Source organism: Tachypleus tridentatus, chromosome 13 (assembly GCF_004210375.1).
Source record: "Tachypleus tridentatus isolate NWPU-2018 chromosome 13, ASM421037v1, whole genome shotgun sequence".
Lineage (NCBI taxonomy): Eukaryota > Metazoa > Arthropoda > Merostomata > Xiphosura > Limulidae > Tachypleus > Tachypleus tridentatus.
This window is the reverse complement of record NC_134837.1, coordinates 155,400,610-155,426,589: the sequence shown is the minus strand read 5'-3', so window position 1 is coordinate 155,426,589 and position 25,980 is coordinate 155,400,610. Positions and strand designations below refer to the sequence as shown.

The 25,980-nt window shown below is 32.3% G+C and overlaps 2 protein-coding genes across 2 annotated transcripts in view; both read left to right on the top strand.

Annotated features, from left to right (window-relative positions):
* Positions 1-12,555, top strand: part of LOC143239133 (monocarboxylate transporter 13-like) — a 38,281-nt gene extending 25,726 nt beyond the window's left edge. Inside the window, 1 exon segment of the mRNA XM_076479976.1 lies at positions 10,092-12,555. Within this exon segment, the coding sequence (XP_076336091.1) occupies positions 10,092-10,267 (176 nt within the window). The 3' untranslated portion in view covers positions 10,268-12,555.
* A 2,363-nt stretch (positions 12,556-14,918) lies between these two features.
* LOC143237203 (lysosome-associated membrane glycoprotein 1-like) lies at positions 14,919-24,811 on the top strand. The gene is made up of 5 exons (XM_076476194.1): positions 14,919-15,106; positions 19,990-20,219; positions 21,155-21,371; positions 22,083-22,253; positions 23,476-24,811. Exons 1-5 carry the CDS (start codon positions 15,046-15,048, stop codon positions 23,622-23,624), a joined length of 828 nt encoding a protein of 275 aa, XP_076332309.1. The 5' UTR covers positions 14,919-15,045; the 3' UTR covers positions 23,625-24,811.
* Positions 24,812-25,980: the final 1,169 nt, after the last annotated feature.

The window sequence follows — 25,980 nt, the reverse complement described above, 5'->3', positions numbered from 1 at the left end:
AAGTCGTAGGCTATTGTGTTATTTAGATATAAATTAAACTCTTTCGTTACATACTATATGAAATCATACTTTATTTTTTTAAAACTAAATACAGGTTTCAACACTTAGTTACAAGTTCCAGAAGAACATAATATGCTAAACTTTGATTTGCAATAATTTTACCTTCAGCACTGTTACACACGTGGAAAGGTCTTATAGTTTTGTATTAAGCTGGTCTTGGTGAATGTTACTGGCATATCAGTTATTAGAAACTATAGTTTTTTGTTAATGAACAAATGATATGAATGATACTACATCCTGGTAATTTGTAGTGGAGCTTAATATATTTTCGTCACATTTGTTCTTGTTACCATTAAGTGAAGTCTTGGCACATTAGCTTCCATAAATGTGTTGGTAACTTGTTTCACGTTTTACTAGCCAGAAGCCAACATTGGATAAAAAAAGAATGTTTTGTTAGCGGCACTCTAACCATAGACATTGGCACAATACATATTTATTGAATAATAATGCAAATATACTGTTGTTTCCCATGGTAGTTTTGTGTCAAGTCCATCTTCTTTCGAGATTAATAGGACTGAGGGTGGTCTTGATGAAATAATAATCAGTGATGTCGAGAAACCCACTTGTTGAGAAATTCATATGCAAAAACGGCTTGTTTGGGTTGAGAAAATATTTTACTCAACGTAAAGGTCGAAACGTTGTTCGCTCTTCTATGTAAAATATTTTCTCAACCCAAACGAGCCGTTTTTGCATATGAGGGTGGTCTTATTGTCAGGTTAGGGCTCCGAGGGTCTTGTTTAAAGTTGCGGCGAGGAAACACTGGAGTTAGAGGCAAAAGACAGCTTTAACAGTTGGCTGAACTGTGCCGAACAACTTCCTAATCTATACAGTTGGAATTAATAGATTATGAAACAGTCATGGCAATCAGTTGATTGGAAAATTAGTAACTATAAATAAGTGGTAATAATTTATATGAAAGCTGGTATTTCATGGTACAATATATGCACTATATTGTGTGATTACCACTTGAGTACTTCACAGTTAGAGGGAGTTGTGCCAGTATATACAATATCTAATACATCATTAGTTTGCACAACTAGGATGACAGCAAGGAGTTAGCAAATGTATACGAAAAGATGTTGTAATCCTTGCTTTCTGATCTATCGGTTGGTATTTCATGGTATGACGCATACACTAATTCATAGGTGTGATATTTAGAGCGTTAACAATTAACATAACTATGAAATATTACTAAATTTCTAAACTTTAGCTGCAACTCTTACTCTCCGAGCTACAATACGTTATTTCAATGCAATGGATACACTTTGATGTACCATTTTCCCCTAATTTAATTCATAAACTAGGGTGGCACGAGCTTACAGATGTAATACGTAAAGCACTTCCTCTTTGTACAACTGGATATGGTCAATAGAAATCCAAATCTCAACTAAAAGAGCCTCGTGATCCTTGTTTTCTAAGTTATCAAGTGGTATTTCCAAGCAATCAAGCAGTTTTACTATAGGAGATATCCACAGAATAAGGGGTAGTAGATGCGTGATTAATACAATTTAGGACAGTTGATGTTGTTAGTACAGCTAAAGATGACTATTTGAAGTTCGAAGACTCAACGAAAGCGTTGTTATCACCTTACTGAGAGATATTAGATAATAGATGCTTAATTGTTATAAGTTATACTAGTTGCCGACCACAAAATAGACTGGAGCAAAAAAGCTACTAAGTAATTTCCTGAACTGAAATGCCGACAGTGATTCAATAGAATTGCTTACTTGATCTAGCTGAGCTATGAAAACTGAGTGGAGCACACCGCCTATTATATATATATATGCTGTAGCAATAGGGCGAGTATTTATTCTAGCTGATGATAAATTTATTTTAAGAGGCTTAATTAGGCTGTCTATTATTACTTATTTTGTGATGGTTGAAAACATATTTGAGTTTGATGGCTCACAGATTGTTTTGTTTGTTTGTTTAATTTTTTAATTTCACTTAAAGCTACACCAGGGCTATCAGCGCTAGCCTTCCCTAATTTAGTAGTGTAAGACTAGAGAGAAGGCAGCTAGTCATCACCGCCCACCTCTAACTCTTGGGCTACTCTTTTACCAACGAATAGTGGGATTAAACGTGACATTATAATGCGCCCCCACGGTTGAAATAGACAGTATGATTGGTGTGACAAGGATTCGAACCCGTGACCCTCAGATTACGAGTCGAGTGCCCCAACCACCTAGCCATGCCGGGCCGATCGTTAATAGATAACAACAACGCATTACTGTACTTTGATGCTTAATGGTGATACATATGTATATAGTATGATATTTTGATGTGTAATGATGATAGGTATATACAAAAGCCAAGTTTTGCACTTACATATATACGAGGTGTGATCAAAACGTTCTAAGACCACTTTTATTCAGAAAAATAATGTACATACATCAGTATTATATGCTATCCCATTCAAAATAATCTTCCCCCAGCTGTTACACACTTGTTCCAACGTTCCTGCCATTTTCGGAAGCAATGCTGAAAGTCTTCAACTGTTATACAACTAAGTTCTGCTTTCACATTATTATGGATGATTGGAATGTCATCATATATCTTTCCTTTCAACTTAATTTTGATTTTTAGGAACAGAAAAAAAATCACGAGGGACAAGATCGGGAGAATATGGGGGGGATATCACAGGAATGTTTTTTTCTGCCACAAATTATTGAACATACACAGAAGACACTAGACGCATGCAGAGTTTTTCAGTTAAAATCACCTGACATGATCCCAAGGAAATATTCAGTTCATCAGCAGTTTCGCGGATAGTTAATCATTGATCACTTCGAATCTTTTCTTTCACCTTAGCGATCGTTTTATTAGTGGACGATGTCGACAGTTGCCCAGAACGATGGCCATCTTTTATTGATTTCCGGCCATCTTAGAAGCGTTTTATCCACTGATAAACGACAGCCTTACTTAAGCAGTCATCATCAAAGGCAGTTCGTGATATTTCGAGGATTTCTGTTCCTCCTTTACCATTTTCACACAAAACTTTATAGAAACACACTGCTCTTCTTTTTTTGTCCATTTTTATTAATACAGGGGCAAGAGATAGTATGCCTTTTAACATGTTTCTCCTAACACGGGTATAAGGTCTCGAGAAATGGCTTGTTCGTGGGGTAGATCACTATTTGTACTTTGTACACACCTCAGTAAAGCTCACTGACTCTGTACTGGTACCTGTAACAGAAGAAGTCTTCGAACTTTTTGATCAGACCTCCTATTACTATTACATATCTTTCTTCTTCTTATTTCTTGTTCTTCTTTCTTTCTTCTTCTTTACTCATTTCTTCAACCAGTTTCGTGACTTCAATAATCATCGTCACCTTCAAAATCAAGAAACCGATTGTAGAATGTATAACATAAACATTCAAATACGTTTTTCAACTAACAAAATCCTTATAGTTTCGTGTTAACTCTTTTAATGTAAACTTTAACTAATTTTATTTATTTTGGGTCACTTTTAATACACTTGATTTATACATAAAGTGTACTGCATATTTCTAGATTTAAAAATACGGTTGCATGTAGGTACCAGTGTTTAAAGTCTCAATGCTTTTCCTTTTATGATATACCCAGGCTCAGTTTATGTGTAGCCAGATAGTAATGAAAGGAACTAGACTGAGTTGAAGAGTAAATTTGGTTGTTATGTGTCATTGATAACAAGGGGCAACACAGCTTTAGGTATTGGCTTTGCTTTGTTTGTTTTGGTTTTGAGTTTCTCACAAAGCTTTGCAAGGGTTGTCTGTGCTAGCCGTCCCTCACTTAGCAGTGATGGACTAAAGGGAAGGTAGCCAGTGAGTACCATCCTTCAACAACTCCTGTGTTACTTTTTACAAACGAATAATAAGATTGATCATCACATTGTAAGTAAAAGGGTGAGATTGTTTGTTGGTGAAGATTCGAACCCGCGACCGTTACAAAACAAGTACCCTAACCACCAGAACATGACAGATGTTGCGAAGCATAAATCAGTGAAATCTGAGTAACTGAAAATTCTCAGATGTTAGGAATATATTTTCTATGACTGACAAAGAGAATGAGTATTCTTTAAATCCATTAAAATGCCACTCGAACAAAGTATAATTTTATAACCCTGTCTCTAAAAGGGTTATAGTAACAACTCATGGTTTTAACTGGAAAGTTACAACACTTTTAACAATCTACACTTTTGGATGAACTTTTAACAAATCAAATTCATACGACTTTAGATTTTCAAACTGGACTTCTTCTATTTAAAGAATCGTGAACCTTTTGGCTAGTAATTATTCATTCCTTTTTGGTACCCTCCGCGAGTATCTAGCTTGCTACATCATGGAACACCAAAACAATGAAGACCAGACACATATTTCATTCATAGAGAAGAGTGGATTACTAGGTCTATTCTCAGGTTCATGTAGCTATCTTGGCATTCTAGTAGTCGGGGCCTTGCATGAAGATACACAGCTGGTTGACACATTTCACATGGGAGAATTCTCTAATCTGTAGCTTAGTTGTTGCTTAAACATGGTACACCCTATGAAAGAGCATTTCAAGTCCCAGTGTTTCTTGAGTTGATGCTTTTAAACACTGCAAAACTTTTTATGACTGGTGGAGGCACTGAATACCCAAACCAAATGAAAGCTTTCTAAAGCTTGGATATTTTCCAGATTCCAGGATAGTTGGTTGATGTCTAGCTCCACAGTTGAGACCATCAGACTTAATGATAGGAACACTACAGCAAACCATATCAGTCAGCCAGTGTATGGACCAATACCACTGGTACAAAGGAGGTTTGCACTTATTGAGAGAGCATTGACATTGACCACCGATCATTCGTTTTTCTAACATAATTGAAATCAAGGATTTGTACCTCACTTACACGCCTGGAGCAACCTTATAAACAGTTGAATGAAAATCTCAAATTTGCATCTGAAAGTGATAACCAGTTAGCCTATGATAGAGTAACTCCCTACATAGAAATGGCATTGTCAAAAGATGGCAAACAGATAAAAGAGAATGGAACTAGCTACATAAGAAAGTAACACTAAAGTTATGCCTAAAAAAAAAAAGAAGTGCACCAAAAATATGTTGTAAGATTACTATCACACTTGAGAATCTGCTGGTGAGGTTATTATCAGGTGAGTGAATTTTAATTGTATCATTATCAACTCGTATGTTCACGAAATTATATTAATTTGAATCAGTGTTAAGGACCTTTATGTGTTGCATTTTATTATTAAAGGGTTGCATTATCTGTGTTACATGTGAGCAATAGAAAGTGGCAAAAGAGTGTTACAGTACTCAATGACTACTGTAACAGAAAGTCAGAAAGCTAGCTGTCGGCCTAACATGGCCAGGTGGTTTGGGTGCTCGACTCCTAATCTAAAGGTTTCAGGTTAGAATTCCCGTCACATTAAAACATGTTCACCCTTTCAGCTCGTGATAGCATTATAATGTGACAGTCAATCCCACTATTCGCTGATAAAAGAGTAGCCCACGAGATGGCAGTGAGTGGTGACGACTACTTGCCTTCCCGCAAATAGTGCTTAAGCAGTTTTGTGCGAGAGTAAAAAAACAACAACAAACAAAGCTAGTTGTAGCCAATAAATTTATGCAATCATAGGTTAATACACAATTAAGCCACCAACTCGAGGAACTTTATGACTGGAATACAAAATTGACTTAAAAACTGATATTCATATGACACACAAAACTTTAATTTAAAATGTTCATTCATATCTACAACCCCAAAATTAGCTTGGAAAGTTTCATCATTAAACTCTTCGTTCTGAGCTAGCAAATGGTCAAGAAGACTCAATAAATAAAACACTATTACAAACAAGTTATCAATTAAAGTAATACGCAAAATGCATTCAAACGTGTTTAGATTTATACGTTCTAGCTAAAACACCTCTCAACAATGCTATTACTTCTTCAATAAATGTTGCTAAATGTACCAGTGACATCTCTTAACATTCTCTTATTCTCACACATTATACATCATTTATTAACATATTCTTATATTAGATAAGGTACCATTATATATTCACAAGGAGTTTGTGCACTGAATGACACCCGTGTTTGGAAAACAAATATTCTTTTTTTTTATTATTCCTGATCTGGCGCCCGAATTCACTAGAGAGAACTAATTTATGAGCCCCAGAAATATGATGTTTTATATACATTTATGGTTTATATATTAAAGCCAGAACAAAAACTAACTAGTGGTTGTATCTCAGAACGGCTGGTATGGGTATTAACACTATTACTAACAAACCAGGGAACAACGTTTCGACCTTCCTAGGTCATCTTCAGGTTAAGAAAGAGAGAGTTTTAATGGTGACCGTTGACGGACACATGTGTTAGGGACGAGAGTATAAACGGGTACCGGATTGTAGGGGTCGTTGTAGGTGGATGTTAGGTTATTAATTAGTATAGGTATAAAGGTGTCCTTATATTGATTTAATTTTGGATTTAGTAGGGCTTCTTCGATTTTGCTTTTTTTTATATTTGTTTCCCTATTTAATATTTTTCTATGGTTATGTTGTGTTTATTTGATTTGCAGTGTTCAAAAACGTGTGAAGGTGCTTTTTTTGTGTATGTGTTCTTTGAATTTAGTTTCTATTTTTCTGCTTGTTTCTCCAATATAGAAGCCGTGGCAGTTGTTGCATTGTATTTTATAAAATATATTGGTGTCGTGTTTTTCAGTGTGATTTTTACATAATATGGACTTTAGTTTTGTACCTGTTTTTTGAATAAATTTGGTGGTAATGGAATGTTATGTTTTTTATAAGTTTTTTTTTCCAAATGTTGGTTATTTTTTCGCTCATGTCGGGAACATATGGTATGCAGCAGTATAAGGTTTTGTAGTTTGTTGTATCTTGGGATTTATTGTTGTTTGGTTGTTCTTGATCTAGGTGTGTCTGTATAATTTTTTTCACGATTTTTTTTAGGAAATTTGTTGATGTTAATGAAGTGTTGTTTTATTTTGTTGATTTCTTCGTTAATTTTAACGGGTGAACAAAGCTTTGTGGCTGTGTTTATTTGGTTTCTTAATATGTTGAATTTTTGTTTTGTTTCATGTTGAGTCCCATGTATAATCCAGTATGGGTGATTTTTCTGTGGATTTCTGTTTTGAATTGTGTGCCAGTTCTAGTGATTTTGAGGTTAAGAAATGCTATTTGGTTAAGTTTTTTTCCTGTTCACAGGTGAACTTAATGTTGGGGTGTATCGAATTAACGTGATTGAAAAAACTAAGTGTGTTTTATGTAGATGTGAATCCAGCAGTTGTATCATCAACATATCAGTACCAGCATAGTGGTGGGTGTAAAGCTCAACTGATCACTTGTGATTCAATCTGTGTCATAAAAATGACACGAGATTCCCCATAGTTAGGCCATTTATTTGTAGGTAGTTTTGGTTATTGAACATAAAGTTAGTTTTGGAGATAGTGAATTCTATAAGGGTTGCTAACTGGTTACTGGAGATATGTATCAATGGGTTTGGGTCTTGGATATAAAGTTCTAAAGTTATCTTTCAGGATTCAGTTGTTGGGATCTCTGTGAAGAGGGAGATTACATCAAAACTAGCCATTAAGGTTCTGTGATTTAGTTGATTAAGAATATATTTAAAGTTGAAAGAGTCTTTGAAAAAGGAGCCAGTTGATGTTACATATTTATAAAATTCCCACGTTATATATTTACCAAGGATGTAGTTAAATGATCCGTAGGTCGACATTATGGGTCGTAGTGGATAATCGAGTTTGTGAGGTTTGGGGGTGCCGTATAGTTGTGGTGTGCGTTAGTCGGTTTTCGTAGGTAAGAATAAATGTTTTTTGAGATTGTGTTGTTGTTTTTTTTCATTTGTAGTAGTATTTTATTTAACTGGTTTTCAGGTGGATTTGTGTTTATTAGTTTAAATTTGTTAGTATCTGACAAGATGTTGTTCATTTTTTGAAAGTATTCATTTGTGTTCATTATAACTATAGCAAAGCCTTTATCTGCTTTTAGAATTTTGATGTTGTTGTCTTGTTTTAAGTTGTTTATGGAATGAATATCTTTTTGTGTGAGGTTGTTTTTAGACATATTTTCAGTGAAATTATGTTGATAGTTTTGTGTGAATTTTTTTTGAAAAAGTTGCTTAAGATACTGTTTTGAGGTGTTTCATGGAAATAGATGTTTTCAGTTCTACCTGAAAAGATAGGTTGTTGGTTGTCGGTGGAATTATTGTCAAAGTTTTCTTCTTTCTGGTGGTTGTTTTTCGTTGTTTTGTTGGTGTTTTCAGTTTGTGTAGAGTGGATACCAGTCTTCTAACTAAGTCTTCAAGGCAGGCTTTCATTTCGATGGATGGAATATTTCTAGATGTTACTGCGAAATTGAGTCCTTTGTTGAGTAGATGTATTTTTCATTGCTTAATTTTCGGTCGGATCTGTTAATTACGAGGTTTGTTGGTGGTTCGTCGTGTTGACGTCTTTTTTGTTGTTGATACCTTAGTTTATCTTGTTTCTTGTTGTGGCGGACCTTCTTTTCCTTGTCATTCGTACTACTGAGTTGATTGATGTTGCGTTGCATGAGTCCATAAATGTCTGGTTGAATGCAGCAGGCCAGTTAATAGTCTAAATTAATTTTTTTTGTTTCTGTAGGTTATTTAGTTCTTTATATTTCGAGCTTTTCTTTTCTTCACTGTTGGATGAAATAAATGTCATTTCTTCTGTTCATGATTTTTTAAAATTTAAATTAGCTTCGTTAGGATTGCACGAGCGTGTACGATTAACAATGGTGTAACTAAAACCAAATTCAAACCAATATAAAGTAACACCTTTATACCTATACTAATTAATAACCTAACATCCAGCTGCAGCGTTCCTTACATTCCAGTACCCGTTTTTACTCTCGTCCCTAGCCTGGCATGGCCTAGCGCGTAAGGCGTGAGACTCGTAATCCGAGGGTCGTGGGGCGCGCCCGCGTCGCGCCAAACATGCTCGCCCTCCCAGCCGTGGGGCGTTATAATGTTATGGTCAATCCCAATATTCGTTGGTAAAAGAGTAGCCCAAGAGTTGGCGGTGGGTGGTGATGACTAGAGGGAAGGCAGCTACTCGCACTAAGCTACTCGAGGGCTATCTGTGCGAAATTCCAAAAAAAAAAACAAAAAAAAAACTATCGTCCCTAGGACATGTGTCCGTCAACGGTCACATTCAAACTCTCTCTTTCTTAACCTGATGATCACCTAGGAAGGTCGAAACGTTGTTCTCTGCTTATCAATAAAAATGTTAATATCCATACCAGCTATTCTGAGATACATTTTTATTTCAAGTGGGTTTCTCATCATCAAGAATATCTAATGGTTGGTTAATACCATACGCCATCTATCATCGATTTTTTCACATATTTTTCCACATGTTGCTTCCTATCAAGGGACCGCCACTTACTTTTTATTGAACACTTTTCAATTAATTAGATATTTAATATCAAAAACTTTCTTACCTTTTCCAGTGCTAGAAACGTGTCGGATTAATGTCAATAAGACAAGTCATTGGCTTCTTTTTTTACTCTTAATGCTTGGAATACACTCCATTACTGATACATTTCCTCACTGTCCTTCATGCTTTTGTTTGAATACTTGTCCTTCGTTTGGTTTCTTTTTTTCAATTAATATGTGTCTCAAAATAAGTTCTGCAGATTTTGCATGTTGTTATGGTGAGGTAGAAATATCCAAGCTCCTCAACCTATCACTACAAGGGAGAAAAATACTAACATGGATATATATGTGTGGGGAAGGGAACATAACCATTCTCAATTTGAAAGTTTTATTTCAAATACAGCTGAAAGTATATCTGCCAAAAGATAATGTTGAGTAATTGGATGCATCAACACAGGAATTACAGAGTCGGATTCATCAAATAACACTTCGTGTTAAGGTTATGAATTTATGTACTACTGTTTGATCCAAACTTTTCCAATAATTTCTGTTAGATACAAATTTAATATTCAATAATACAAACGCTGAAGTTACATTTGACTTTCTTTAATAATTTGTTATTGCAGGTTGGCTATATGATGTGACAGGATCATATGATCCAGGTTTCTTTGTCTCTGGAGCTGTGATAACTATAAGTGGACTGATGATGTTTTGTTTACCATATCTTCAAAAGTTTCAGAGTCATTCGACCAAATCAAGTGGCCAAGTACAGAGGTTTCAAGAAGTTTCCACGGCTGTTTAATATACAATTACTTAATAGCGATATCATAACAAAATCATTTCGTTGTTAAATGTGTATATCCAAGCTCAGCTGTGCTGACTTTACCATAGCTTGTCAAAGACGAATCAATCAGACTAATATTTGTTTTACCTCTTATTATGACAGGAAATTTTATGATTTAGAAAACATTTTGGGAATATTTCTTTTTCTTTCAAAAGTTATTATAAAATAAGAATGACCTGAAGAGATGTGTAAGTTTGTTTAAACATTTTCAATATTATGGTACTGAACAATATTAAAATGTATTTTTGAAAGAAAACAGTAAAATGATTTATGAATTCACTGAAAATAGTGCTATATTTTAGAATTTTGGAAACGTAATAGCCAGTAGTTGTAGTAAACTTTAAAAACATCAAACTCCAGATTTTTTGAAAAGTCTGATAACATTGTACAACTTTAGATCAATCTTGATAAAAAAAAATGCATGTTCTCACTATTTATTCTAAGTTTACTTTTGGTTTGACTATCCTTAAGTTTAACAACAAAATTTGAAAAATATTGTCTGAAAAATATTCAATGTTATAGTGAAGTAAAAGTGTTATATACTGATGGGTTATAAGAAAATAAGTATCATTTCATGTATTGTACTACATCATATTTGAACACCAACAAAACAGTAATGCTTAAATTTTGTACTTCTTATAAAAGTTAAATATTTTTTTAACATTTTAGATGTGAGTAACAAAAAAGGTATAATTCTTGTAAGAGCTTTTTGTTAATCGAAATTCACACTTTGAAGTTAAACTTTTAGTTTACCTAACATGTTTTCCTTCATTTTCTAGATACTTCTGCTATTCAAAGTACACTGTGTTTTCCTTCTTAAAAAAAAAGATTGTAACAAACATGAATAAATGCTCCCATAATAATTGTAATAATTTACAGAGTTATTTCGTATGAATTTTATGAAAAAAAGCCATTTAAATAGGGAGTATATATTTTTTAAATCTTCCCCTTGTTAATGGGTAAATAAATTTCCGAATTTCATTCGCTTCGTAGAAATTTTATTATTTAAAACTCTTTCCTGTCCGAAGCAGGTCGAACATCATACGTTTATCCTTTGCGTTTGTTCAACTTAGTATATCTATGCTGAAAACCTCTGGTAGAATTTTAAGCATTTTGTAGGTTTCTAACAGCAATATCTTTGGTGAACTTTAACCTACCATCAAAAGCTGTTGATGAAATATTTTATGGCTAGAATAATAGTATTTTACCTATATTATATAATCCAGCTTGTCGTAATGAGATGCATATTATTGCATACAAAAACTCGGCCTGTTTGATAACACCTAATTACAGATGTACATTTGAAATGTCGCACTTGGAGATTCCACATTTATAGATAACATTCAATATTCAACAACAGTTGATCCTCATGTTTGATACAGAATGTGTTCCAGTAAATGTTTTACATTACGTTCTTGAATATATTGTCAATTAATTTCAAAATATGAAATCTAGAGCATAAAAAATGCTTTTAGAATATAAGAAAACTATGGATGAGTTTTGTGAACCAATAATTCTGTTTAAAAGGATTAGTTAAGAGTAATATATTTTCTGAGCCCGGCACGGCCAGGTAGTTAGGAAACTCGACTCGCAACAATCTACGGAGAGTGGGTTCGAATTCCCTACACACCAAATATGCTTGCCCTTTCAGGCATGGGAGCGTCATAATGTAACGATTAATCACACTATTCGTCGGTAAAAAAAAAAGAGTTGATGGTGTGTGGTGATAAGTAGCTGCCTTTTCTCTAGACTTACTCTGCTAAATCAGGGATGGCTAGCACAGATAACTTTGTGCGATATTCAAAACAAACAAACACTCTTTCGTGGTCTTAATTGTCTTAACTTGTTTAGCAAATTTCAACTTGTGCTGAAACAATGGTTTAATCACGAGAACTTAACTCGGAACACTTCTTTGGGTAACTGCACATAACATTTTAAATTATTGATTACGGCTTAAAAGGGCTTATAACCCCTCTCCCAGTAGTACAAGATATGCCCGCGAAATTACTACGCTAGAAACAGTTTTTATACCTGTGGTGGACAGATCACAAATAGTCCATTGTGTAGCTTTGTGCTTAACTTCAAACAAACAAATATAATCAAGTAAATTTTTAATTCTACAATAGCTCTTGAATTACTTGAATTGTAATTTCTATTGCATTTTTATTATATTAAAATGTTAGTATTGTAAAACAGATAGCTAGATAGTGTTAAAAACTATTTAAAACTTCTTTAAATAAAACTTTTATTAACTCACTGAAATTGTAAATAAAGACATTTAACATGTTGCTATTTGCTGCAAATATGCAATGTTAAATAGTGAATTTTTAATGCTTAATGTATTTTTTCTACTATATTTTCTATTTATATAATATACTGTACTCTCATTTGATTTCTGAAACAAAAACATGTAAATATTATTTCTTTTCAATAAACAGTATAAAGTTGTCAACATAAACTAACAAGCTCCATTAGTCTTTTAAAATTGGTGGATGTTTTATACAAGCCCTGATACAAAACTCTGACACGGAATCATATATTCTAAAACCATTCTTACGTCTGTATTCATCACAAAATTTGACTAGTTAGTATATGAATACCAAATCTAAAACGATGGATTAATGGAAGCCTTCCAATGTATTCAGACATTCATATCTTCGTAATAAGGAAAAAGCATCAACGAGAGTTACCATTTTCACTTAAGTAATTTTTATATACATTCATTATTCACTATAACCAATACTGGAGATGACAAAGCACTCTCCAAAAATTATATATTCTTTAATATCCTCTTTATCTCAGCATATACCTTGCCTGTATCTGCGTTGTAACAAATTACTGTTACAGGTTTTCTGCAGGTTATTTTGGTTACAAGCCACTAAAGTATGCCTTTATTATTATTTTAAAAAATGCTAGACTTATCTGAAACAGTCAGCGATATTGATTTTATATAGTACTACAACACTCGCATACAAAGCGACACCAACCGTTTTTCAAATTATACAAAATATCAGCGTTTCCTCTGGAACTGCAGAAAGAGTTCATAGTTATTATATTATCTTAGTCCTTACTTTCTATGTCCCATAGACTACAGTTGCCTAAAATTATAAACTGTATCACAGTGTAGCTTTCAATCCCAGTATACAAATGCATTTTAATAAAATTGTCTTTTCTGTCAGGTATATTACAACTCCCTCTTTATTTAAATTACAATGAAATAAATAGTATTTTGTAAGCATATCAAGCTACGAGTCGGATTGTGTAAGGCGTACGTCGTCTAAAGTTACTAAGGAACCGTGACTTAGTTTTTACTACTTTACTAATTACATGTTGTTGAATATGTTACATATCTAATTAGACAATATATACAATATTTATTTAAATTATTATTCTAGGTAACCAGTCCATCTTTATGAAAGATGGACAACGGTATAACAACGTACGGTATATCAAGTACAATATCGAGCATAACTCATTCTAACTATATCTTGTAAACTAATTCGTTTTAAAGACCAAGGAAGGTTTTCATACAGTTTTATGTCACAAGGTTGCAACTCGTAAGTTGCTGGCCCGGCATGGCCAGGTGGGTTACGGCGTTCGACTCGTAATCTGATGGTGGCGGGTTCGAATCCCCGTAACATGAAACATACTCGCCCTTTCAGCCGTAGGGGCGTTATAATGTTACGGTGAATCCCACTATTCGTTGGTAAAAGAGTAGCCCAAGAGTTGGGGGTGGGTGGTGATGACTATCTGCCTTCCCTCTAGTCTTATATTGCTCTAGTAGCTTTGCGCGAAATTCAAAACAAACAAATCGTAACTTGCTACTACCGAAAACCTAATTAATTTATGACAACATTCATATTTTACGTCACCACTAGGGTAGGTTTATGTCATTTTCGTAATACATACTTAAAAATAAATCTGCTGTTGATAGAAGATAAGTTAATGCTCTAATATAAATAATAATTTATAATTAATGTAAACGATAGAATGAATAATAAATGAACAGTAAACAAAATAAAGGTAGAATTCGCTAGCTAGGAATACTAGTATTTGTACTACTACTACTATTGGTTTGATATCGCTGTACAATGTAGAAGTTTTCATTTAAATTTGATATTGTTTCGTTAGTTTGGATTAAACTTTATTGTGGATTGCTTTACACAGTACTGTGTATTTTAATCGTTAAATAGTTTGTTTTCTTTAATAATACAGTAAAAATGTTTGCATAATTTTTTTTTTAAATTGTGTAATGGCAGGATAAACAGGTGATACCACTTATTCTGATACTTTCACGAAAACTGATTTATAGATGCTATAGATCTGCACAAACGATTTGTCGTGCCGTGAATTAACATAACTCGTGATTTTTGTATAGTCGAGTGATTGTGAGCGACCTTGTAAATTTAAGTTTTATTTAAACCCCATCAACCTCACAAAAGGTTTACCTTTATTTTCAATATTGCAATTGAGGACACCGAATATGACGTCATGCATACTATTGACTATTATACACTCCGTGCTAGATATGCGATTATAAATACTTATTCATCAGGAGAGAGAGGTTATCTAATGAATGAAAAGGTAGCACGTGATTTCTCCTCTTAACCCCCCCCCTCCTCCACCAAGTATAATTAAGTTAGGTTCGCACTCGTTAGTATTAGGAGGTATTGAGTTGAGTTGTAGTGAATGGTGTGGTTCTAGTTATTATCATCTGTTATAACGACATATCCAAAATGAAGTTGACAGGTCTTGCATTCATATTATTGTCTTTCTTGGCATTTTCTTCTGAGCAAGGTAATTTTTGTTTTTACTATATAAGACTTCGTAAGAGGAATACGAGTTCCTATTACGGTAGTTAGTACCCGATTAACTTGTTACTATCTACGTAATGTTTTAATATTATTACTAGTAGTAGTATTATTTCTGAAACGAACTGTTTTTCAGAAGTAGTTAAAATACTATTACTGGATTTTATTTTATTTTTTTTAAATAATAAAAACGTTGTTTTTTTGTATCTTAAAAATTTTATCATCCACTAGTTCAGTCTATTACGTTTTGTATTGCATTGTTTATTTGTAATACAAGTTACCGTATTTTAATAAACTACTCCAGTCTAACGTCTTAATGTTTTTTAGATGTTTAAAAAACAAAATGCTAAAAGTTCTATACAGTCAGTACAACTCCTTTGTTTTTTGTAAAGGAATTCGCCAGAGTAAATAGAAATGTCAAGGTAAAGTGTATCTAATATCGGACTTATTTTTTAGTATGCTTGTATATACTATGGTTAGCGAAAAAAATTTTTTTTTTTTTTCAGGTGCTAGTTAATAGTTTTCTTCCCTCTTATCAGAACTTCAATTGTTTTGTTCTTTTTATTAGAATTGATTTAATCAATTGTTGGAATAATGAGAAATGCTAACTTCAATTAATTTAATTTATTTTTAAATGATGTCATTAGATTTTCTATTGGCAGTTGTTGGAATAACTTAAAGCTATAGTAACTGGAAATGCTGGCTTCAGTTTTTAAATTAATCATAATATTAATCAATCAATTAGTTATGTGCTACTAATTAATGTTTGCTCCTAGGTAACTGATTAAAGCAATTAACTCTAGTAACAGCCCACATCTAGTAACAGTCCATAATGCATACTTGTTACGAGCAACAAGTGTGAAATAATGAAGGCTTTCCAAGTGAAAAATACATAGTGGCTCATGACAAAGTAAAGTAAAACATTAATGTAGAAAATTGTATGAGTGATACTTGTGTAAGATACACCACATTTAAAAGATCTCTTTAATATGATCCTTAGTCTCCTTCATAACTCTTGAAGACTTAATACCTAGTCTCTATAAATCTTGCTGGTTAGGGTACTTTATCTAGTGCCTATTGATTTCTGTGCAATTAGACTGTTGAAATGGGTGATTTTTTAGTAAACTCTAATTCTATGTTAGATGAATTGTAAAAAGCAGTAGGGAGGAGTGGTTTGTTTTGGATGCCATTCTTGTGATTCATCTTTTCTCAATAGAAACTGTGCTGCATGGTTTATATGCAAAAATGGCTCGTTTGGGTTGAGAAAATATTTTGCATAGAAGAGTGAACATGATAGATGGTAAAATGGTCTTGATGTATTTCATCAGGTATATTTTAATTTCTTACTTCTGTGATAAGATGGATGTATAATTTTGTTGTATATTCTTTGTTCTATGGCTTTATCAATGTAGTGTAAAGTTAAAGCACATTGTAACTTGGTCCTTTTGCTCTAGGTGGTAAACACTTGTGCCAGGTTTGGTAAATGTTTTTAATTTCCCCCTGCCTATACTTACAATATTTAAATTACTATTTCCTTATTATCTGTGTAATCTCTGAGCTGTTTTGATGTTTGAGTTGATGTATTTCAATCCACTCAAAAGTTGTAAATAAATTATTGTAACTTGCAAGCTTTTTTTCCACTTCTTTTAGTGTATCTAAGAAAAAACAAAACTCTGGTTTTCTTTACCTATGGGAGCCTCTTTTAATAAGATCCAGTCTATAAGTCTGTATTAGCATGATAGTTTTTTATTGTTCATACACACTCACTTAACTCTTGATAAGTCAAGATCTTGCAAGCTAACAATCCTTTAACTTTATTTTGATGTGCAAAATAGGTTACAAGGTGGAAAAAGAGCTTATTGTATTTCTTCATACAAATTGCTATAGGATAGCTCTGATATCCTTCCATGGACATAAGGATTATAAGAATTTATTCAGATCTATTAACATTTTAAAGCACTCTTAAAACTTGTTAAAATAAATTAACATAATAATAATAATGCAGACAAAGAATTAACAACAACATTAACAGGCCTGGGTTGTTACTTTAAATGTACCTGGATCTTTGCTTCTGCAGTGTGATCAAGCACATGGTGGTGGATACAATGCTTGCATTTAAGCTATCAAGTGCATGAATGTTTTTTAGATGTAACTTCGTATCTCTCGGGACAATAAACTTGCAACATGTTATGTCTCCTGGTGGTATAACATTACATTTCAACTTGCAGCACTAAAATTGGATGTTTAATTTCCACTTTCTGTACACAGCAGACAGCTCGCTGTGGCATTGCTACATGTATATTTAAAATAAAGTACTATATTAACATCTGCAATAATCCAACATCTAACCACTTTTAATGGTTTCATCTGCATAGTGAGATTAACAACCCATAAGCCACCTACTTTTTTCTTAATGATTCTAGGATAAATATTGTGTGGCTTTTGTGCCTTATCTCTAAGTCTTACCATACATAGCTTCATTCTCGTCTTTTTTTTCTCCAAAAAGAACACTTTGGAAATCTCTGTAGTTTAATGTCTTTCCTCAGGTAAGGAGCCTAAGAGGTACTGCAAATGCAGTATCTATTGGTCTATACAATAAAAGTAGTCTTTTTACAGACTAGTATCTGTAGATACAACCTAAAATCCTATTTGCCTTAACACTACCAACAGCATATTGTGTGGATGGCTTAAGAGATTCAACCATTATACAAAGATTTTTTTTTTTCTTGACACTTAAGGTTATTTTAATTGAAATTATACTTGTAATTTAAATTATAACTTATGTATCATTTATATTACTTAAATCCAGTTGCTATTTATTTGCTCCACTAACTACATCTTTTTGTAAACTGGCAGCATCCTCTTTGCAGCTGGCAACATGCAAGACTGTTATCTGCAAATTATGTAATGTACCATACCTTCATCTGTTATTGATGTAAGACAAACTCTAAAGATCCTTAGTGGGCCCTGAGGTAATCTTGCTTGCAACATTAATCTAGTGTTTCTTCCATCCAGCCACTCTTCTGTCCAAGTTTAATTTATCCTTACACCTAGATATCTTTACAAACCTCATGTGACATTTTGTTATTTTCTTCCTGAAAATCCAGATGCACCCAATCTATACTACTACCTTCATCTGCATAAACTTTCTCCTTTTTATAAGAATATCAAAAGATATTGTAAGACAGATTTTTCTCTTAATGAAAAAACATTGACTATCTGGTAAAATCCTTAACTGTAAGTGGTTTTGCATATCTTTTAACCCTGCCATCTCTTAATCATTAGACAAGAGATTTTCTTTATCCTTTCAAACTTATTGTCCACATTGATCAAATATCCATATAACTTGGCTGCAGAATTCACAACAGAATATTTTATTGCATCTCTTCAGATCTTAGCTTATTTTTGAAATTTGTAACAAAACACTCCTTACCTCTATATGGAGCACAATATTGAACTTTCAATAGAGAAATGATCACTTCTACTGAAGATTCCCAGTTTCTTTCCTCTCAATCATTCCTATACTTGCAGTTAACAATAAATCTAAGTTGTTGTTGTTTTTTTGTTTGTTTTCTTATTTCTAGTAAATTTCTCTCAATTGGTATTAGTTTAAGATGTTACTTTTTAGGCCAAAAAAAGTAGCTATCTGTAAATAACTTCATATTGTAACTAGCATAAATTGATTTTTGTGAAACTAAGCTAACTGCACTTTAGCTGTTTGTAATATACCCAAATCTTTAACTTGGGTGTTCAGGTTTTTGAATGAGGGTATGCTATTTTGAAGTGCTTATTTGATCTTCAAAACATCTTTAAGACCTTTTACGAGAAAAATGGTAAATTTGAATTATGCTGGGGGTTTTTGAAAAATTGAATAAAAACTTTCATGATAGAATAAAGTAATGATAAATGCATATTTTTATTCATATATGGTAGTAATTAGAGTAGCTTTTCAGAAAGTACCCTTTGTATAATACAAATGTTAATATTATGAATAAAGATTTATGGGGTAATTGTTTATTTTAAATACAAACTCTCTGCTATCTATTTATTGGTAGTGGAAAGAGTAAATGGTTAATTTGTTATTCAAAAACAAGATAATTTTAACCTTAAATATTGTTACTTTTAGCTTACCAGAAGAATAGTACTATAATAAAGAATGCAGAACTAGGTAATGCATTTAATTTGGTCTAAGATTTAAACTGACCTGACCTTTCAGGGCTTACTCTAAGCTAATTTCAACAAAACGCCTCATGAATGATCTAAAGTAACATGCAAATAAGTATTTTAAATGGCCCAAATGAAATCCAATGTTTTTAGTTGGGTGTTTTGTTTTTACTGGTATGCACTTCAACTGACACGTATTTACTCACTTAGTTGAACCTAAAATGTATAAAGTGTGAATTGTTGGTTAGTTAGGAGCAAAATATATTTTTTTTTAAGTGTTATAGGGTACAGTGACCTTAATGCTTTCTCTGATTTTGGTTTTATACTTGTTAAAATGCATTGTTTCAAAATCTCTTAACTGAAGGACCAAACTTAGTATGCAATTAAACTAGTTGTTATAAAGACAAAATATTCATTATAATTAAAAAACCATACAAATGAGTTCTCATTTTGAAAAGACTAACCTGGTTAAGTGTTTTAAAATATTAATTGTGAGTGTTGTAGTTTCATATTTTATGAAGTGTAATTTCCAATTAACTTGCTGTAAGGTAAAGTAGAGTAGGAGAATTCTAAAAACCTAAATATTACACTGCCACTTCAGTTACATAAGACATCAGTCACTTATAACTAGCAGTTTCATTATATGTAAACTTTTAAATATAATTCAAATTTCATACAGTATGTTCTCTTTTGATTTCACATTAGAAATTGTACTAGACATCAATAATACTTCATCCACTGAAGACACCACTATTCATCCACCCTCTACTACTAAAAATGACACTGAAGACACCCCTCATCCAACCTCCTCTGAAGCACAGAGTTCTTCAACCTCAGCACCCAATGATAAATGGACAGTTAAAAATAAAAATGAAACCTGTATTATCTTGACCATGGATTCTTTTTTCAGTATCAAATATAAGTCTAATAAAAATGCAAGTATACTATTTTTTAGATGTCATATTTCATTTAATGTTTTATTTTAAAATAAATGCATAGCTAATATGCATATTAGCTTACATAGAGTAAGCCAGTTGTGCTGTGTGAAGACACTTCTAGGAGTCTTAAGTAAATAATTCATATTTTCATAAAAGTTAATGTAAACTTAGTGATTATCATCTGTGTGACTGGGATTATTTTTTAATGTATATGATATAGTATATAAATTGTATCCACGTTAAAGCTCACATTTTACTAAACCCTCTTGTTCTGTTTTATCAGTGTGTGTATACTGACATGTATGCCAAACTATATATATATATTAAATAAAACGTTACATAGCAAAGTTTATATATATATATATATATATATATATAATCCCTCATACTTTAAAAGAATTAGCTATCATGGTGTTAGCTATAGATTCTTTTAACTGCACCATTTTATTAATCTACATACTCATTCAAAATTGTTCATTTTCTTTTGTATAGACTAGGTGTTATATTACTTATTGTATGTTGTTGGTGATATTTCTTTCCTCTGCCAATTTATAGTAAGTTAGTTTGTGTGAATTTCACCAGGCATTTCTTATCTAAACAAACCTACTTGATAGCCAGAAGGGTCAGTAGTTTGAAACCCCATCTTTATTTTGACACTAAGTACATTAATGACATTTTAATCAAGCTAATTATAATAGTATGACATATTCTATTACAAAGTTTTATAAAATGCAAAGAAACAGACTAAACTCTAGTCATATCTAGAGTAATATCTTTTTAAAGTAACATTTGAAACCTAAAATTACATCATGGCATTGAAAATCCTACAGAATATTTGGTTATTTTAAAATTCCTTATTGAATTTTATGAATACACTTAATATGTACTCATTAAATATTTCAAAGATTTAAAAGTCCATTCCTATATTCCAGATAGGAACTGGAAAACTTGCTGTTCCAAAACATTCCTTAGTTGATACCAATCGTAGTACATGTTCAGCAGCAAATTATACTCAGATTATTGTGTTGCATTTCAATAACAATTCCTTGATGATGACCTTTACTAAGAGTGACAAAACGGTGTCAATAACGCAAATGAAGCTGAATTATACTCTAGATGATGTCAACTTTCCTAATGCATCTTATCAAAGTAAGTTTGGTGATCAATGGTATATGGTGCATTATGTAAGTATGAATAAATTTTATGTAATTAAATCTTAAATTCTGTAAACAATTAGAGTTGTAGCTTTTATTTTAAAGAGCACAAGTTGCTTGTACATCTGAGAGAAAGTATTAACTAAATTTAAAGTTTTGCTATTACTTTAGCAACTCTGAATTTAATGTCAAGTAAAATGAGCATTTATTTCTTGGTTAATAGCAAAAGGAAAAAGTATCTTGTCTTTGAGACCTGTGCAAAGCCCTTAGCACCTGTTTGCATTGTGTGTGTATAAAGCTGGCACTGCTTAAGTCATTTGTACGCTTACCTACTGAAAAGTGTTTGGTAAATCTAAATAGTTAACAGTTTTTAATAACATTTTAAGTTTACACACTTCCTGCAAATAAAAGTTAATGTTTACACCTTGCATAACTTGCTAAGCTCTAAAGGTATTGATTCTAACTGAATGTCTAAGACATTCACATAATAGTAAAATCTATGGAAATGCATGTGTACTCCTACTTCACTCAATTACATGTCTATAAGAGGATAACTTGGATGAGACTAGTTTAACTGATGCAAGTTTATTATTCAAGTAATACTGTCTTTATTCTTCCAGTACTTTGTAAAACTGGTGTACCATAAACAAAAAAGGAAGATAACACATTAGTCATGCTCACTTTGTTTTTTCATAATTTCAAACAGATGAAACGAAAGAAGTTGAAGTCAATGACACTCTTTTTAAAGTAGACCAGGGTAAAAGTTATGTGTGCAACAAGGCTCAGAATATTGACTTTAATGTAAATGTAAGAATGACCATCTCAAACCTCCAAGTAGAAGCTTTCAGGACTGATAACAGCTCAGACTTCAGTAAAGGTAAGATTGTACTTGGAACTTTTATCATCTAAACATTTTGGTTAGTTTCATGTGCTTCTTGAAAAACATTCCAGTGAATAAGTGTTTGTGCCTCTATTTATACATAAATACATATTCCCTAAGTGATGAAAGTTGAATGAAAAAAAAACATTTCAAATTGACCAACAGAAGATGTGTAATCTTAAACTATTTATATAGATTGATTATTCTAATTATAGACGTTAAATTACTTCTTCAGTTTTAAAGGTAATTGTCCTTTAACTTTATTTTTGGATCTGTATCATTAGTACTTTGTTTTGTGACCACATTCAATTTTCTTCCTATGTACTTAACCCTTAAAGCTAGCTTGGAGCATCCAGTGCTACAATGTTAAATGTATTCTACCACATGTAAAACCTCACTCATGTTTTATTACCTTTGCTATTAAACACAAAGGTGCACAATGGACCATGCTATGCTCATCGTGGGTTTTGAAACTTTCTTTCTAGCACTAAAAGTCCATACCCATACTGCTGTGTCATTGGGTGGACACAATTTCATACAGTCCAAGTAACAAATTGTGATGCAAAACGGAAAAGACTCCTAGACATTCAGTGTGTCACCAAACTTAAATTCTATTTATACACACCTCCAATTTTTAAACTCGTTTGCTAATTAGAATAATGTGGGTGTGAGGGATAGAAGACTCCTTTTTAAGGTTACTTGTCATATTAAGCTTATTTTCAATTTGCATGCACATTCCCTTTTTATTACTTAACCTTGGGAAGAGTAAATGTTCCTGGTAAGCCACATAACTTGTTTAAGCATATTTCTATCAAAACATCTTTGGTAGGACTTATCCTTTAATTTAAATTTTAAGCTGCTCCAGACAACTGTAGAATTTTACGTAACTTTGAACCTGTTTTTGTAGGACACTAAATTTTTCAGTGTTCTATACTTTAATACTGAAATAAAATTTATTTTAATTTTTTTTAAATTGTTCATTTAACATGTTTCATTTGCAGTAATTTTTAAGTTTAATTTTACATTGTTTTATAGAAATCAACACTAGAAAAATAAGACTTTTGTATGAATCTTGTTAACTAAAACCATAGTCTTCTTCTTTCATTCTAAACATTGGAGAAATTAGGCTTAATTGTTAATTAAGATTCTTCACTGTGGTCTGACCATCAGCTAAAGTTTTGAATTTCATTAAAGGTTGGTTATAAAATTTACTTTTCAGATACTTTTGAATGTATTGCTGATGATGAAATTAGTGATATTGTTCCAATTGCTGTTGGGTGTGCTTTGGCTGGATTGGTACTGATTGTGCTTATTGCATACATAGTTGGTCGTCATCGCAACCGTAAAAAGAGTTACCAATCAATGTAGATTATACCATTGCTTCCTGTTTTGGACATTTTTATTTATCTCCAGTTGAAATCTTTTCATGTTTTAAATTGTACAGTGACAATAACTTCTGAATATAACTTCTAGAATTTCACTTCTACAAAAAAAACTTTCAATAATTATTTGTAAACTGTTTTGTATAATTCTGTTTTTATTTGATTTTTTTTTTTTTTTTAAAGAGCTCTATGCTGTAACAATGACTAGAATTTTTGATTATTTCAATAATTCATCAAGTTAGCAATTGGTAAATATAACTGCTTTTAATTTGTTTTTTAGTAATAACCATTGATACTACTTTGGCATCTTAACTAATTCTTAGTGAGTATTGTATACTTCTGTTAAAGTTAATTATCCAAATACTTCCCACTTTAATGTGCAATTTTTATTATAGGGTGAACAGAACTTGTATTAAATTTAATATTACTGTGATAGAAAGTGATATTTCATCTTATGAAATGTTTTTTATAGGAACACATTGTATATAATGTTCCCACTATACTGTCTGAACAATTCTTAACATTAGAAAAGTTAACATAAGTAATATTTCTGCCTTTTTAAGCTGTTGATGGTTTAATATAAAGAAACTTTGACTTGTACTGTACCTGAGCATATAGTGAGTAACATGTTGCACTTTAAGCCTAACTTTAACTGTTACTTCTTAGTTTGAATAATTGAAGAGTATCCAAAATACTATATAGAAACTTTCAAGTAAGCTTTTATTATTTTCCTTCATCTTTTAAGATGTTTACAACATGAAGAGAAATTCAGTATCTATTCTGAACTTTCATTGGGTTTTTCTAACCTTTTTCAAAAGATTATAAAGGATGAAATGACTGAAAAATAGCTCGTGGAATTACAAAAGAGAAGAGCTTTCAAAGTATACTATTTGTTTCAGTGTAAATGTTTATTTAATATGTTGCATCCTAGCTTACTGGAACAAGAACATTCACAATAGATCAAATAGTTGTTTTAAATATGCAGTTAAACTGCATGGGTAGTGTTGTAATGCTAGTGATTAGAAGTTTTCGTTATTCAGAATTCAAACAAGGTTGTAAAAGTATTTATTGTAATTAGAAAAACGTAAAAGTAATGCAGTTTTATTTTAATTATATTATGATTACATTGTATTAAAGTATAACGAAGACTAATAAACTATTGGTATTAATAAACTCTGCTAGTATTTTCTCTCACGGTTAGGGAACACTATACCGAATAAATATTTTCTTGAGTGTTTGTGATTCAGCCTTTCGTATTCTTCCTGTATCGTTGTTTTCATCGAAACAGCTGGAACTTTCAAGTTTTATTCTAGGATTAAACGTATTTTTCTTTTAAATTTCAATCGCAAAACCTGATTGCCTTTAAAGCTTTTAAACAACATAAATACACGTATAGTACACCAATGATCTGGTGAATAAAATTACGTAGGCGGTTAAACGTAATTACCCTCCGTTTAGTTTTACGTTTTCGAAGTAGTTTGCAAATAAAGAATGGGAGGGGGGGGAGACAGTACACGCTTAGCACGTGATTAGAACGCCACTTGTTTTTGTTTTTTAAGGTTAAAATGTGATTAGTGTGATCGATGACGTAAGTCAGAAGTTTATGTTAGTGATTGCTACTCATGTGATTTCCACATTACACCCAATTACACCTACATACATTAGTAATTGTTCAGGGTCATCTAAGGTTACGAAACGTTTGTTACCAGTAGCCGTACAATCTTGATAAGATTGTAGGAAGAGAAACTGTGATAAATTCTTGTACACCGTAAGCTTATACACCGTAAGCTTATTAATGGTAAATGTTCGCTTCCCTTTGTAAGGAGACACGATTAAACATTTAGTTTTGTTTGTGAAATTTCGAAAGGTGGAAAGGAACAGTTATTTGTATATTTTCCATTAGTAAATTAGATTACTAATCTGAACACTTAGTGCTAAAATAAATGCGAAATTGACAAATTCGATAATTTCCAGCCATATGTAGAAGATAAAAATTATTTACAAGAAATGGTTAATCTCGCTGAGCAGTCGCCGTATAGAACAATATTTAAATACATACATATACTCCGCAAGGAAATGTTAATGTTCAATTTTTTCATAAAATGGAATCTGAATACGCTGTACAAAAAAGTAAAATATATCTTACTATAACGCGTTTATCGCGGATTGGGCTTTTTAATATTCTGTCAAACTTCAAACGATTTTTAGTTTAGGGTCCTTCTCTCGCTGAAGGTGCGAAGTTAATCGAGATTAACTTCGACAGTGGTGCCACTGGGTAGTAGTAGATACGGCACCGTCTCAAGATCGCATGCTTCACTGGAGATGCAATATACCCTCGTAAT

Bases quoted from the DNA above. Each gene is read 5' to 3' on its own strand.
- LOC143237203 (XM_076476194.1), top strand. From the start codon at position 15,046: ATGAAGTTGACAGGTCTTGCATTCATATTATTGTCTTTCTTGGCATTT. The intron at 15,107-19,989 runs GTAATTTTTGTT...ATTTCACATTAG, and splicing joins GGCATTTTCTTCTGAGCAAG to AAATTGTACTAGACATCAAT. The intron at 22,254-23,475 runs GTAAGATTGTAC...TTTACTTTTCAG, and splicing joins CAGCTCAGACTTCAGTAAAG to ATACTTTTGAATGTATTGCT.